The 16069-nt window shown below is 36.5% G+C and overlaps 1 protein-coding gene across 3 annotated transcripts in view; it reads right to left on the bottom strand.

Moving 5' to 3' along the window:
* Positions 1–16069, bottom strand: part of LOC132114557 (phosphatidylinositol 3,4,5-trisphosphate-dependent Rac exchanger 1 protein-like) — a 66246-nt gene that overhangs the window by 12286 nt on the left and 37891 nt on the right. For all 3 annotated transcript variants that reach the window (XM_059522729.1, XM_059522730.1, XM_059522731.1), the window contains exons 11-24: positions 13204–13304; positions 12023–12126; positions 11657–11706; positions 10606–10681; positions 10266–10338; positions 8026–8168; positions 7242–7334; positions 4912–5060; positions 4456–4541; positions 3107–3246; positions 2854–2962; positions 2153–2334; positions 1459–1620; positions 1049–1259 (exon numbers count right to left, since the gene is read on the bottom strand). In XM_059522729.1, coding sequence (XP_059378712.1) covers positions 1049–1259; positions 1459–1620; positions 2153–2334; positions 2854–2962; positions 3107–3246; positions 4456–4541; positions 4912–5060; positions 7242–7334; positions 8026–8168; positions 10266–10338; positions 10606–10681; positions 11657–11706; positions 12023–12126; positions 13204–13304 — 1679 coding nt within the window. The remainder of the gene's footprint in view (positions 1–1048; positions 1260–1458; positions 1621–2152; positions 2335–2853; positions 2963–3106; positions 3247–4455; positions 4542–4911; positions 5061–7241; positions 7335–8025; positions 8169–10265; positions 10339–10605; positions 10682–11656; positions 11707–12022; positions 12127–13203; positions 13305–16069) is intronic.

The following is a 16069-nucleotide window of genomic DNA, read 5'->3' as shown; positions in this document are numbered from 1 at the left end:
GCATTTTGTGGTTCTTTTCCCAGCTACACGTGGCGGCTAGACAGAAAGTGGGACAGCAGCAATCCGGGCAGGTGAAGCCAAAAATGAAAGCCAGATGCTTTGCCTCTTTAAGTTCTAGGGGATGCCCTGTTGAATTTTAAAATTTTGCTAAATATTATTGTTATTATTAGTATTATTATTATTATTATTATATACATTTTTGGACAAGTGCAGGATGGCTTGAATTTGAAAGTCTTGGAAGCACAAGTCAGCATGACTTGAAAATCAACTAAATCCAGACAAAAAAGGTTTATTAATTTATAGACGTAAACCAGTTTCATTGAAATTGTATCACCAACTTGTAGTGTTGCTAATATTTATTTACAAAACTAAAATTAATAATAAAATGATATGAGAATTGCTATAAATACATTTTATCATTTTTATTCCAAGAAAAACTGCTCCAACCAGGCCAGCAGAAACTGAAATCTCTATTGTTTAGCTTTGGTGTGTTATTTGATGAAAAAGCGAATTAATGCTTATGTTCTTAAATACAGCATCAGGCCTCATGAACAAAAATCAAACAGTCATAATAAGAGAGAGATGCGGGCGTTAGTCTGCTAAAGACCTATGGGACAGTGGAGGATGACATCACTAAAAGCTACTTATTATGGTCTAATGGTGTCTTAATGGAGGTCTGATGGAGGCGCTTTAAAAGGTTCTGGATCACTTTGGGAATAGCAGGCCATGATTTTTACAAGACCTGGGAGGTTTTTACCATAAAGCTTAATTACTAGTTTACAACTTTCAGTAATTGTAACATGGAGATTTTGTTAACTGAGCCAATGAGCTGAATCCACACTGATTGAGTGATTTTAACATAGTAGTATTTAATCAAAGTCATTTCTCGGACTTAAACATTATATATTCTCTATAAAGTATTTTATTGGGCTTTTATGAGAAACAGAAATATAAAAATGTAATATAGAAGAATATTTAATATTTAAATATAATATAATGTTTAGTAATAAATCCCTTCAGTTATAACTGGTAAGATGACTATGTGTACCTTGATCAGGATCAAGACCAAAGAAGGAGCTCTTGCGTCCGAAGCGGATGCTGAAAGTTCGGCCTGCTGAGGAGGTGTTCTTTGGGCAGGACACCTGCATCAGGTTCAGGTGACAGTTGGTGGGGACGAAGTCCATGCAGCCCAGAACATGAGGTTTAGTGTTCGACTGCTTAAACATGGGGCAGGCCTTTGTCTGCAATTCCTCCACAAACTGATAGGAAAGGAATTTTCAAGCACTATGAGACAGCATTTGCATAGTTTTTTTCAATGCCTTTTATTCCATTTTTAAATATCAATTACATAAAAAAAAGGACATTCATGTCTCAAAACATTGTGATATTGTCCAATATGAGGTGCACTGGGGAATATGACAAAATGATAAAGTAGTAACGGCAAGACAGATATCACACCTGTTTGTAGCTGCAAATACGTTTTTCTATGCTCTCCAGCTTGGTGTCACAGATGTTTCGAAACTCAAACTGTGGCATGGTCACCACCTTCTCATTCTGAGCCATTAGATGCCGGCAGCTCTTTACAAACAGACTGTCGTCCTTCACAAAGGCCTGCAGTATCTGAGAGCATTCAAAATACACACAAGAACATGTGATTGGCTAGAAAAGCAACTTCTTTTAGGCCCTGTTTACACTAGTGCATTTTCGGTTTAAAATGAAAACGATCCTTGTCTACACATTTCAGAAATGATCTCTGTTCACACCACACAACCTAAAATGCATGTCACATGACCAAACATTCATGCAGGTACAACAATGAGCATGATGTTATTGTTTACACGGTTGTAAACGATACGCAGAGCGAATGTTGGCAGTCACGCCCATCGTTTTCAGAAGTCTCAGTTTTGGTCCGTTTACACTGAAACGCAAGACCAGAGTTTTCGAACTAAAACGGGGTCTGCAGCATTTTCAAAATTCTCAATTTTCGAAGGTCGAAAATGCCGCAGTAGTGAAACCGACAGCCTTAACCATAACTGTAGCCTTAAATGTCTATGTTAAAATCTTATAAATACATTATAAGCAGAAGCATGAGTATGGGTCACCAGAAACAAAATTCGGTAATCATGCATTTATTGTTTAACCATGGTCTGACCTTTGCAGCAAGGATGAAGCAGCCCTTGGGTTCCACCATCTTCTCCAGCACACAGTGTTTGATTCCTGTGGTGCTGACGTACTCATACACAACCCCATGTTCCACATGAACATTATCCACATTCAGACTGACTGAAGGAACATCATCAGTGATGGACAACTGTTCCAGCCTTCTTACAGAGCCTAGAAAATTCAAAGAACACACAAGTATAAAGAATCCAATAATATAACAGATAAATGTTTACAGGAAAATTTTTCATTGCATTACATTACAATGATATTAAAAAGGTAAACTTAGCTTTCTTTCTCACTTCTCACTAATAGTAAAATCATGTTCAAGAGATGAATCTGTTTTGTAATTCATTTGAATTCACTCAACAGATCAAAGACGTCAATGATTCGCCTTTGGTCACAGCTTGCATTCACAAATGCATATGACACTGGATCTACAGTTCAGCACATTGCACACATCCCTGGAAAAACTCTCCAACAGAATGCTCGACAAAAAACTGATCATGAAAATAGAAAAAAGTCGGCACACTTCGTCTCACATAGGTGATGTTTCGAACATGCAGACTCTTCATCAGACAATTTTACTGGATCTACAGTTCCCATGGCTTTTGTATTCAGTTAACGACAATAATTTTTTTGGGCACACCTGTCACACTAAGTAATTTGCCAATATTTAGATGCACACACTACCTGTTCCATTCGTGCAGCCATCCTCTGAATCGGAGCCATTCTCACACCCCCTGAAAGACATCTGCTCTTCCACATCCTCATACACACGGTACGCCCACTGGCCACAGCTCTGCGGCAGAAAAAAAAACAAAACATATCACAAAGGGAGGAAACAGGTACTACATAATGTGTCAGAAGCAAATAACCTCTGGGATCACCATATGTGGGCCACATAGCCTATAAAAAGAACACATAATGCAGTGTTGATTCTCACAGTGTCTTGCTGATCCAGGACAGGCTGATGGCCACTAAAGTGCTCCAGGACTTCCTGGTAGCTGCTCTGATTCATGTTGTTGCCATTGACTTTAAGCACACACTGACCAGGCTGAAGACCCGCTGCTGCTGCTTCAGAGCCTGTACACACACAAAAATTATACCTTTAATGTACAATGACCTAAACCAAACAAATTAAAGAAGAAAAATAGATGATTTTGGAGTCAGAAGGTTGTATATATTACATGTAGGCAAACCCAAACCAATCTAGACACTTTCTAATCCAAATGTGTATGATGTTATGTAAGCATCGACTATAATTTTTTTTTTAACAACCTAGCTATGTGCATGTTGTACTTCAATACATTTGAAATGTTTGGGGGGTTTCTAAATGATTATGTTGTTTATTTCTGGCCTTTGGATATCTATAAACTTGAAAAATAATTTTGTCATCTACAGTGTGTTCCATGAAGAACATTTACATTTCACAAAAAGTTCTTCATAGAGGAAAAAGGTTCTTCCGATTATTAAAAACTGTTTTCAAACTAAGAAATTTTTTTATTTTTCTAGAACAGTTTATTTAAAGGTTCTTTGGTGGAAATTGTTGTTCTGTGGCATTGCTAAAAACAACCCTGCCAAAAACAAACGTTTATTTTTAAGAGCGTATCTTTTTACATTAACTCCCAGAAACTTGTCCAAATATAACAGCACAATGAAACAAGATAGATCATAGGTTTATGGTCATAATGATAGCGTATGAGACAAAAAAATATCTTGAATGCTAAAAAAAGAAAACAGTTTGATCTAGAGATTTTAAATTTCGATGATTTATGAGAAATTATTGTTTATTAACAGGACTATTTCACATATTCTTACCTCTGCCTTGAATAAACCACTTATTTTGGAATTTACACTCCCTGCATTCAGGTGCACTTGAAGTGATGAAGTGATCTCTACTTTTGTCTAATTTCTCTGAAGATGAGCTAATCGCTTTGACTTTAAAAAGCTCCTACAGTGGAGTGCGCTTTTTAAATCCAGAAACATGTGCAGTGATCCTGAGTTTGGGTTCAAATGATGAGCTCCAGATGTTGATCACATGACCACAGCAGCCTGGTATCATGAAATTGCTTTATTTGAATCTTTTTTTTATAGTACATTAACATCTGCCTGGCAGGTTAGACAGAGGGAATGCAATGCATTCCTTGATTCAGAATAGCGTGTGAATTTTTATGTAAAAAACGAAAAAACGAAAACAGAATGGCTCTTTGTTTTGAGGGCATAATAACTTTGCAAATGAATGTGACATGATGTGCATGTTTGTTTTGATTGTCACAAACAATTAGAACTGACCTTTCTTCACTGCATGAACATAAGGTGGACAAGAACCGCAGAGAACAAAAGGAAGAGTGCCGTGAACATCTGGGATCTTCACAATCCTATCATATACACACACAAAGATATGAGAGAAGCACATAAGCTAGGCTCTTTTGGCCATTTTATTTAATTAACATCGCATGAGCAGGAGTGTTGTTTTACTAGATGTATTCTGTGTTACTTAGCAAAATAGATTTTTTCAAGAACATCACTGTTTGGGGCAAATAAAAATTTCAGAGGAACAAAAAGTGGCAGCATGTTTAAACATTAATGAATACTTTTAAAAAAAAAAAAAAACAGTGTTCTGCAGTGTGCTGCTCACCTGCATGTAACTCTAATACCAGTAGAGTCATTTTACACTGTACCTGGCTACATTTCACACATCTGTGTCTGCATATAAGCATCTGATTTCTGCCGTGAAAGTGGACTCACTCTTTGTTCTTGGTGGCCACCAGCAATCGGAGAGTGCGGCGTATACAGAAGGACTGGTTGATCATGGACTCCACCTCAGAAAAGGCCCTCAGGAACACCAGGTCCTCATTAATGGAGTATATCTTTCTACCCGGCTGAAGGCCTGCCATCTGCACCAAAGAAAAAAACATGAAAACATAAGGAAATAAATACCAAAGATCAAGCTGACAATCAATAAAAAATTAGGGGGAAAAAAATCAAACAGTGTCACTCCAAACAATTTTCTTTGTTGTGCATCAGGATTGTAAGAGAGACAGAGAGGAAGAGAGATGAGCGATATGTTAATAAAGATTAGAGGATTGGCAGACATAACTGAGAGAACCTCACACCTTTATGGAAAAAGAGTTTTATGTAGCTTAAAAACCTTTAGTTTAATTTAGTTTATTAGTTTATAATAATGTGGACAGTCTCCTTTCATAAAAAGAGCAGCTTTAGCCTCTAAGGCTAATTTCCAGCTGAAGTCCCCGGACAGTTGTTAATAGGCATACATCAAATAAATACATTAATATTTACAGATATAGATAATATCATCAGATATAAGATATAATCAGGGCTTTCAGATTACCAAGCAGCTCATTTGAAGGTGCTATTAAAAACATGTGATGGTAAGGAAGAAAGAAAGGGAAAAGAGAGGAATGAGCAAACTAGTGAAAGGCAGGAAGCAAAAAAGGAAAGAAGGGTTTAAAGGAGGGGAGAAAACAAGGAAAAAATAAAAGTACAAGAATGGGAAGAGAAGAAAACAAGGGCAAGGAAGAAAGAAAGCAAGGAAAGGAAGGAAGAGTAAACAATAAATGGCAGGATGGAAGAAAGCAGAAGTGAGGAAAGGAAGAAAGAAACGAAGGAAAGAAGGAATGAAGAGAAAAGAAACAAGTTTACTGAAAGCCTTAAACATTTGTAAGCTATAAGAAATGGAAAAAAAAAGATGGAAAAGTTCTGAGCAAAGAGAGGGGGGGGGGGTGTGAGGACTCTGTGAAGAATATGATGGGACATGCTTAATTGCTTCTCTCTGATCTCCAGAGAGCAGAGCTGTGAAGACAGAGGGAGTGGAATGAATTAAGCAAGCATGTCCAGGACCCAACGCATGATCTGTAAGTGTCAGGACATATAGCACTTCCATTTATGTACTGGAATAATCACCATTACAATCACACTCATCTTCTGCAGATGCTCCTGTGAGCAGCAGTGTGACACTTTGATTTGGACAAAAGGTCTCATGTAAGGTCTAACAGACACAGTGCGGATAAAATTAGTGGTGGTTTAGATCTTAACCATTTTTATCTATAAATCTTCCACAATATCTGGCAGAGCTGTACAGATCATAACCACAAATAACCCTGTGCACTGAAAATCATGCACTCGAATTGAAGAGGTCCTCCTTCAATAGACATTATTCACTCGAAAAAGTGAAGAAAAATATAAGAAATCATATTTTGCATTAAAAAAAAAAGTCTGATCATTTTGATTTTTTTTTTTGCACTGCTTTTTTTTCAGAATAATTAGAATAATAGTTTAACCGCCACCTTGCAATTAGCATGTGTTGCATAAAATTTGTGGAGAATGACAAATACTTTTACTATTATTTGATTAAACAATTTCTTAAATAATATACACTCAATATATATTCAAAAGTGACATAAATACTTTCATAAACTAATTGGTTAAAAGTGACAGCAAAGTCATTTATAATATTACAAAATATTTCAAAGAAATGCTTTTCCTAGAAAAATCCTAAAAATAAAAATAAAAATCACAAACTATTAGACAGCACAACTGCTTTCAGCATTGATAACATGTTGTTTTTAGCATTAAAGCATATTATTTAGTGTATTTTGGAGTGAATTTTTACTGGAAAATTTTATTGACAGGTTTTATCAAATTGCGTAGTTCAAATATGAATATAATGTTTATGCTAACAAAAAAGGTTAAGTATTAAATATTTTTAAGCCTTTTTTGATTATACATTATTACTAAAAATAAAGTAATAAAGTATCACTTTAATTAATTAGTGTTAAATGTGACTGATGTGACTGATGATCTGACAGAGATATACATATATATATATATATATATATATATATATATATATATATATATATATATATATATATGGATCATTTGGGTGGAAATGCCTTATAAGAAAGAAAACACAGCTTGGGGAAATCCCAAATGTGGCAGACTATGAGACTCAAGCCAGCCATTGGCATGTATTTTGGGGTATACTCTGTCATTGATATTTTTTGTATAGGGCAGAGAAATGTGGAGAACCAGGATGTGGTTACCCAAGGTCATACCTCTGCATATGAGCCCCTGGCCACACTCTTCACTATGATGGCCTTATTCTTCTCTTCAATCTCAAACCCATAGTCCTCCTCTTCAGGATGGATCTGTACACGAACATCAGAAACACTATATCAGCACAAGGGTCAAAAAATTTATAATGATGGTTACCTCCCAAAATAAATGCAGAACGGAATGGAAAAGAATGTGTTACTTTCAGGACTCAAATAATTATTTAGCAGCTCTATGTCACACTGAGAGAGCAGAAGCATTTGTGCAAATGTGTGAAAAAGCTGTGCATCCTGTAGTCTAAAAGCTGTTTGGTATTAACAGGTTAGGGTGAGGTATATAGTCTTTTCTTCTAAAAATAACCAAATAATAATCTGTTCAAATGTTCCACAGCTGCATGCTAATAGGTCAGCTCAGGTGATAAATGCATTATCATGGATAGAAGTTACACTGGTTTCAGGTCCTATCTAGATCATAACAAGGTTATAATGCACAGTTTCTCCACAGCTACACATGAGATGGTTTTTTATTATCTAAGAGCTATAGCAGAACAAGGTTAACAGCTCTGTAAAGGGCTTTTTGTCTTATTTCTATTCTATGTTTTAGTTTCATATGTGACCAATAGAAGATCAATGTTATAATGTGACATTATAAACATTACGCTCGTGTTATTAAAAAAGCTACAGCATTTCGAAATAAGTTCAGCTACTGAAAAACATGGTTAAGTTAGCAGCATTGCTAGTTCCACAGGGGAGAGACCCCCGCTGTGTTTTTGTCTGTGTATCTCACCACTAAGGATTTGGCAAGGATGTTCTCGATGAGTTTGAAGTCACTGCGAAGCTGTTTAATCTTGGAGCTCGTACCCTCTGTCTCTTCATCGGCATAGAAGCGGAAAAACTGTGACTCATCCTTAAATTCGCTTTTCTCCAGGACTGCAAGGCAAAGTTGGAATTGATTTTAAGACTGAATTAAAGTGTAAAAAACTGTTTTACACATTTATAAACAGGTAAAACAAAGCACGTTTAACACAGTGCTTATCAAATCTGCTGATGGCAAAATGATTTGACAGTGTGAAATGAGTCGCCTGCATCACCCTTCAGTTCCTATCAAAACAACTCAAGATGTCTGTGGGATTGATGTTTGGGCAAATCTGAGGTGAAGGATGAAGGCAGAGGATTTCACAGGAGGTCTGGCATGTGCAAGTGTGCTTTTTTCCCCTCTCAGGAAGACAGTGCGTGTGTGTGTGCGCATTTGTGTTTTCAGGAACTTTGTAGGGACAGGCTGTTCTGTCTGTGAATTCCAAGCAAAATATTGCAGTGGAATGTTTTGGAAGTTGAGATCCGACATGACTGCAAAACTCTTCTATAACTCGGACAGGAGTCTTGTGTCTACGAGCATGTGTATCTCATCAGAAAAGTGTTTTTTTTTGTTTTTTTTTACTATTGTGACTATTTCTGTTCCATCAGAGGGCCCAGATGTTTACATCTAAAACACAGTCATCTGTCTTCATTTTACTCTCTATTTCTCTCGTTCAAAAAAAACTAGACGTCTGGCAGAAACAAACAGTGTGATGTTAAAAAAGCCATAACTGTAAAACACAAAACTGTAAAACTGTGCTGCACTTCATGCACTGATCAATGAATGAAGACAAAAAAAAGATGACTGGATGAGTCTATACAAACATACACTTATGACCTTGTTACATTAGTACTACACTGCACCACATCATCTGTGTTGCTTGACAATAATTCTGCTAAACTTAGCTGAAGAACTAAATAGCTACATCATAAGAATTATTATTTATTAATACATTTTTACGTTTTTGATGCTGTGTGTTTATTTTACGAAACTTTGACAGGTATATGTAGTAGCCGTTTTATCAAAGCAATAAGCCTGTGAAGCTGTGGTTAACATTGATTTTAAAACAGCAAACGATACTATAAAAATCGCATTGTTACAAGGGGCCCCTTAGCTGGTCAAAATCACTGTAAACCACAGCTTCTTGGGGCTTATTGCTCTTTAAAAAACACTGCACAACTACTAGATTAATTAATGTTGCATTATAACTCCAAGACTGCTCTAATGCTGCCACGAGTCAAAACTCTTTCACTCTCTCTCAAACACAAACACTGTCACGCTTCAAAGCTTTGCTCTGGACACCACATGTGTAGCAACGGCAAACAGAAAAGGCCACGAAATGGCAAAATCTGAGATTTCTCAAGTCGATCTGATGCCACCAAAGGCAAAGTGAAGTGAAAGTGAAAGTCACATGACCAATACATGTGGCCAAGTATTTGTTCCATGCTCAGTATTTGTGCTCAGCATTGAACCCATCCATGTGCACACACACACACACACACACACAGTCGTGAACCACACACACACACCAGGAGTATTCGCAGCCATTTTTGCTGCGGCACCCAGGGATAGGTTGAGGGTTTGGTGACTTGCTCAAGGGCACCACAATCATGGTATTGATGGTGGAAGAGAGCGCTGGTCATTCACTCCCTCCACCTACAATTCCTGCTGGTACTGAGACTTGAACCCAAACCTTCGGGTTACAAGTCTGATTCTCTCTTGTACATGTACATTTCATCTATAAATACAACGATATCTTTTATATCCTAAGTGAAATAGGTAAACAAAAAGGTAGAGCTTACAATAGATTGTAAGAAACTAAATGACTGGAGAACCTGCCACAAACCACCATAGAAAATGTTGTTGTTTCACAGAAAGATAGCATTATTACATTTTGATGAATAATTGTCATGCTACATTTCATAATATGTTCAATAAAATATATGATGAATTCAATAAGTCAATTATCATTTCATGCTGACTTCAGCCACCAGAATTGGAGTGATTCATTAATCTTCAAGTTTTTGAATGGCACATTTATTTTTTCATATAAAATCTGGGAAACTAAAAGTATTTTATCACACTCTTTAAAATCTGCTGATATTATAACAATAACTGACCCAAAACCTCATCATGATTTTATATGAAGACATGTGAACATAGGGACTGACCGTGGTGCATGAAACCAGCGTTGCAGAGTCCAACACCAAGGGTCACTGCATCTTCACGGCTTGCGCTGTCACCCTGAAGAAGGAAAATCATGTTAAATGACTTCATTGTTTGGAATGACATGACATAATGGAACAACTGTGAAGATAAGTTTGTAAATAAGTAACATTTGTAAATAAATATAAACTGTGTACAGAAACCCAAAAACAATGAGCTGACAGTTGAACAGAAAGTGAAAAAGGAGTGTGTTTGTGTGTGCATGTTTATGCAATAACGTGCCATACTGTATGTGTAAGAACGTGTGTGTGTGTGTTTGTGTGTGTGTGTCCATCCTAATGTTACCTGTGACACAAGCCATTCCACCAGTTTGCTAGCTGGTATGACAGATTTGAAGGTTTTCAAATGATGATCTCTGTCTCTGTATATAAAGAAGATGTTGAAAAGGTTCACAATTTTCCCGATGCTAACATAAACAATATCTGACTACAAGAGAAGCACAGGAGCAGGGCATTTCTAACAAGATAAACCGCTGGAGAAACCAAGATTAGGCCTTGTACTTCGAATATAATTGATATAATGACAAAAGGAAATATCTTGGATTGTCAAAATACATTGATTGTGTTGAAGCTGGTACTGAAAGATTAAATGGCAAATGTTGTGAGTTTAAGCCCAGCTAATGGAGATCAATCATCTGGAAATATCTTCTGCCTTTATTTCCACTAGGTCCCAGATGCTCCAGGGTGGTCTGTCCTTGCAATTAGTGTGGTGTAATTCGTGACATGGACTGAAAGAGGTCGCTCTAAAAGATAAAAAGCATCTGCTAAAGGGCAAGTAACACATTCTGTGCTACTTTGTGGATCTGAGATCAGAGTTGGTTACAACTGCAGTTCAGTGGCCTCTCCTCACTCATTGTGTGAGATATCAAAGGTGATTGGTGACAGAAAAGCAATACGGCTCTGCAGTCCTCACACACACACACACACACACACACACACACACACACACGCACACACGCACACACGCACACACGCACACACGCACACACGCACACACGCACACACTCTTTGTCATGTGCAGCTGGCCATGGTGAATCCATAAAGTAAAAATAAAATGCATCTAATCTTTTATGACAGTTTAAATTAAACTGTTGTTTTTTAAAAACCATTTGTATCTGATGTCAAAAGATGTTTGAACTATAAACCGGATTTAATTATAAAATAAATAATAAATCAAATGTAATGCTACTGTCCATGTGCAAGGAAAGGGTGCTAACAAAACACTATCTGAAACTTGCTTACAGATCATTAAACCTTAAAACCTTAATGACAGTGTGTATTAAGTAATGTTTTTGTCTGTTGAGTGTGAAGTATGTTATAAAACATGTGTCACTTACTTGATAACAGGTGTAAAGAGGCTGTGGAGACGACAATAAAGTCTCACTCCCTGTCGGAAACACATACACTCATATAAAGAATTTGCACCAACAGCTGCATCTCTTTCAGCATTTCATTTACGGTTTAAATCACTTCTTGACTGATTTGTTGACAATTGTTAAGTAGACCATTTTGTAGTCATTAATTACTGAGAAGGAGCATATGCACTCAAGATACTGTTCTGTTGTGCAGACTAAACCTGTAAACTTGACTAGTTAAATCTGATCTAAACGGCCTACACAAACAACGGTGCATGACAAACTTGACTCTCAATTGATTCTGGTACATGAGCTATCATATTTAGTAAGTATTAGGGGGGGAAATACCTTTGAGATGATGTCCTCCATTTCACTCCTGGCTTTATATGTGCCGTCATCATACCGAAAGCGATACAACACCTGCTCATTCTTGAACTGGTGCTTATCGGACACTATAGTGAAAAACACACAAATAGATACACTTATTAGGTCATGCTTAAACCATAAACTTCACCTCTAACATACAACACAACACCATGAGCAGGAATTGAGCTTGTGATGTAAATGCTTCTCTCACTTTCGGACTCAGACTGACAAACATGAATGTGGAGGTCTGTAATGAACTGAAGTGTGTGAGTGCTATCACTCCACTAAAGCCTTTTTGACTTACCCTTGAATGCTGTCACCATATTATTGGTTGAGTGCTTGAGCCCCTTATACTTGAATGTATCACTCCAATCCCTTCTGGTGTTTGTCAGTTTTCACTGTGTTACAATTCCCTGTCTGTAAAATAGAGGTATGATGCTCCCCGAATCTCAGGCAAGCTCCACACCTCTTGAATTATTCAGAAGAATGTTGTTCTCTACCAGCATTTCATGTCATGTTACTATCCAGACTGCCTATCATCTCTTGGGGATCTCAGTGATTGCTAGCCAACAAGGATATATGCCAGATTTGTAGAGTATAAATCTGTCAAATGGTGATTTTGAACAGGCCAACATTTGTATAAACAGTTAATGGATTGCGTTTCATTTGGCAAGAGTGTATCAAAAAAAAATTTTAAAATACAAAAACAGAACACAGACAGCAGTTACTTTTTGGTGATGAAACCTACCAATGCTCAAATTTTTTTTTTAATAAACTGGAGGTGAGGGAGGTTGAAAGAAAAAAGGACAGAAAAAGAATAATAGATTTGTATGAAGCAATAGTGCTTACAAATAGAAGTAGTACAGTGATGGCTCACTATGGTTGACCAGTCTATCATAAGTCATTTTTTGTATAAATGTAGCTATTTATAGCCTATAGCACTTCCAGTATGTCGACAGATCCTCATGGAACCCACAAACTAGTCGATTTTTAAAAATATGAAGGTTTTAAATATCCTAAGATCAGATATTACAACTATGGTATTTAGATATATACCATAGTACCACATTCACATTTAATTAGTAACCTAAAGAATTTCATAATTATACTATTGTAATATCATGGTCCATGCCCAACAAATCAAGGTAATGACACTTTCTTACCATGATGGATGATGCCATTCTCCAGGAGAGCTTGACCCAGGTTGATTCCCTCCTCAGCCTTACTGATCTCTCCACTCTCCAAGAGCCAAGAGACAAACTCACTGAGGACACACAGAGACAACAGCAGTGTCAGTCTGCTCATAATAATGCTGCCTGCATGATAAAGAAGGGATTTATGAGCCACTAGTCAAAGGTACATGGGAACTTGGATTCACTTAATCCTCCAGAATGACTGGTCAAGACTGGTAAAAAGTTCACCAAGAACACAAATCAGGATGATATCATGCTGCATTCCATTCTTTTAAGGACTTAAAAGTCCAAACATCACAAGTGGGGATCACACAATTTTTTAGTTTTTAAAAAGGTTTCAGGAATTTACTTCAACCAAAAATTTAAATAAAATTAAAATAAATTTATTAAATACACTAATGTTGTGGAATTATATCGGTTTATTAATTAAATATATCAGTTATATACAATAATATATTAGATATAAACACATTTGATATGTATTTTGTTAATATCCAATATCTAATTAACTTAGTTTTGTTTGTATCTGTAATATAATTTTTTATAGATATGTACAGCATAATATGAGGTCAGTAATGGTTATATTCTAAAAATAAATTCTGTTCAGTAATGATGAATTAAACTGATCAAATGTGACAGTAAAATAATTATAACATTCAAAAATATTTTTTTATTTCAAATAAATGCTTTTCTTTTGAACTTTTCATGCATCAAAAGTCACTTTTCCACAAAAATATTAAACAGCACAATTGTACACACACGCACACACACACACACACACACTTCTGTACCTACTATATGTCACACTAGCTAGTCTGATCAACTGCCAACATAAATTTTCAAGGGGAGTAATTAAATTATAAACGGGTTCTGATGAGGGCTGGCGAGGAATTTCAACAACTGCATGTCTAAGGTGGTTTAGTTGTGAATCTAACGTCGTGTGTGATCGCATGCCTGAAATGTGCATGACTGCTGTGTGAAAAACTGTGAATCCCATTAGATTCAGGGACAGAAATAAGCAAAGTATAAACAGTTTAGACGCCTTAAAGGAAATGTGAGAAGGGTGTGTGTGTCCTTGAAATGTTGAACGACAGCAGTGAGGGGAGAGGGGTCGGATGAAAGGATGTGTTAACAGATGGAGCAGGAGGAGAAGAGAAGATGCAGGTGCCAAAGGTGCCCCACATCCACCCAGTCCAGTAAGACAACCAGATTCTCCATTCATGTCTCACCTGACTAGACAACTGATCTGCCCTCTACATCTCCTCCAAATCAGCTGACGACATGCACAATTAAATTAACTCTTAAAATACTTAACCTTGATAAATCTTTACCATTCACCATCAAACACTTGACAGCGATAACAATACAAGCTAATACCACTTGTCTAGGTAACTCATCAGTATACTTGCAACAACAAACATGAGAGAAAATGAGCATAATTGTGAACAATATTGCAGATCATATTGATTCTGTGTTTTGGTAGTAAATGCCAACTTTTTTTAACACAGGTGTACATTTTCCAAAATTTGACATTCTGATGTTTAAGTTTTGTTACACCTGGACCTTTCATTCAGAAGCTTTAGGTCAATTAGTCAATTAGCCACATATCAATCTGCAAAACTCTTTGACTAATCAAACGTTCTTTAATAATGTTTTATCTTGAGGGGTTTTAGATTACACACAGTACATCTTGTGCGAATCGGACAGAAAAAACAAGTTTGAAAGGATTTTCAGGATACTCAATATAATGGAAAAGGAAATGCATCTGACCATTTGATTTAGGAACAAAATTTGATTTCTGCTAATATGGTTCCAGAGATATAAGCAAAATATATATATGTGTATGTGAGCAGTGGGTGTGATTTGAGACCACTGTGTCAAGTTTGTGGTCTTTACAAGTACAACCCCCAAAACAGAAACAGTTTCTGAGCAGAAAATACCACAAAGAAGAGAATATTTAGAAACTACAAATGCATTCCAGCAACTGCATTAACCACTTATAAAAAAAGGCCAATGTTTATATCAATAAAAGTATGGCAATCACATAATCCGGCCTTTCACACAAAATACAAACAATAAATGTTTATGATGTGGGTTATGTGGAGATCTTGCGGACTGCTTACAAAGCCTTTATGTGCAGCTCTGCAGAGGAAGTTCAGAGAGGAGAGGGCAGTGAAATGAAACGGACAGTGAGTCTGCTGTGATTACATAAGTCTCCAATTCAGATTGGCAGGAAAGGGAAGGGGTGGAGGTGGGTGTCCCTGAGGTGAATTAATTAGTGTTTATGTAACTCATTAATATTCTCCACAAATAATGCACCCCCCCCCCCCCCCGGTAGATGTGTGTGTGACAATTTCTTACACTTCTATATCTGTCCGATGTATGTATACATGTGTGAATTTAACAGACAAGGATGTGATGTCAGTTTACTGAACACAAGTGAAGCTTGATTACCCACAGCAAATAATTTGGACATGTCCATCAGTTTGTAATAATATTAATAATAATAATAATTAATTAAATAGAATATAAAAGTTTCCTGAAATACCCTTGCAGAGTTCAGAAATGCAAGACAAATGTGGAGCTTGCATATCTATAAAAGCACTTATATTCATTCTTCCATAGAAAAATTTGTGTTATTTGAACTGAAAAACATTTCGTAAGCAGTGGAACTGCTGTTCTAAATGGATGAACTTTTAGTTATTCGTTACCCTTTTTTTTTTTCTTGTGGGTGTATTTCACACTTTTCATCCACCTTCATCTAAACAGCTCTTTTTATATCCTTTCAAGTATTTTTCATGGTTATATGTTCACAACATGATTTTAATAACTGCAC

Source organism: Carassius carassius, chromosome 34 (assembly GCF_963082965.1).
Source record: "Carassius carassius chromosome 34, fCarCar2.1, whole genome shotgun sequence".
In the NCBI taxonomy this organism is placed as follows: domain Eukaryota; kingdom Metazoa; phylum Chordata; class Actinopteri; order Cypriniformes; family Cyprinidae; genus Carassius; species Carassius carassius.
This window is presented reverse-complemented; position numbering and strand designations above follow the sequence as displayed.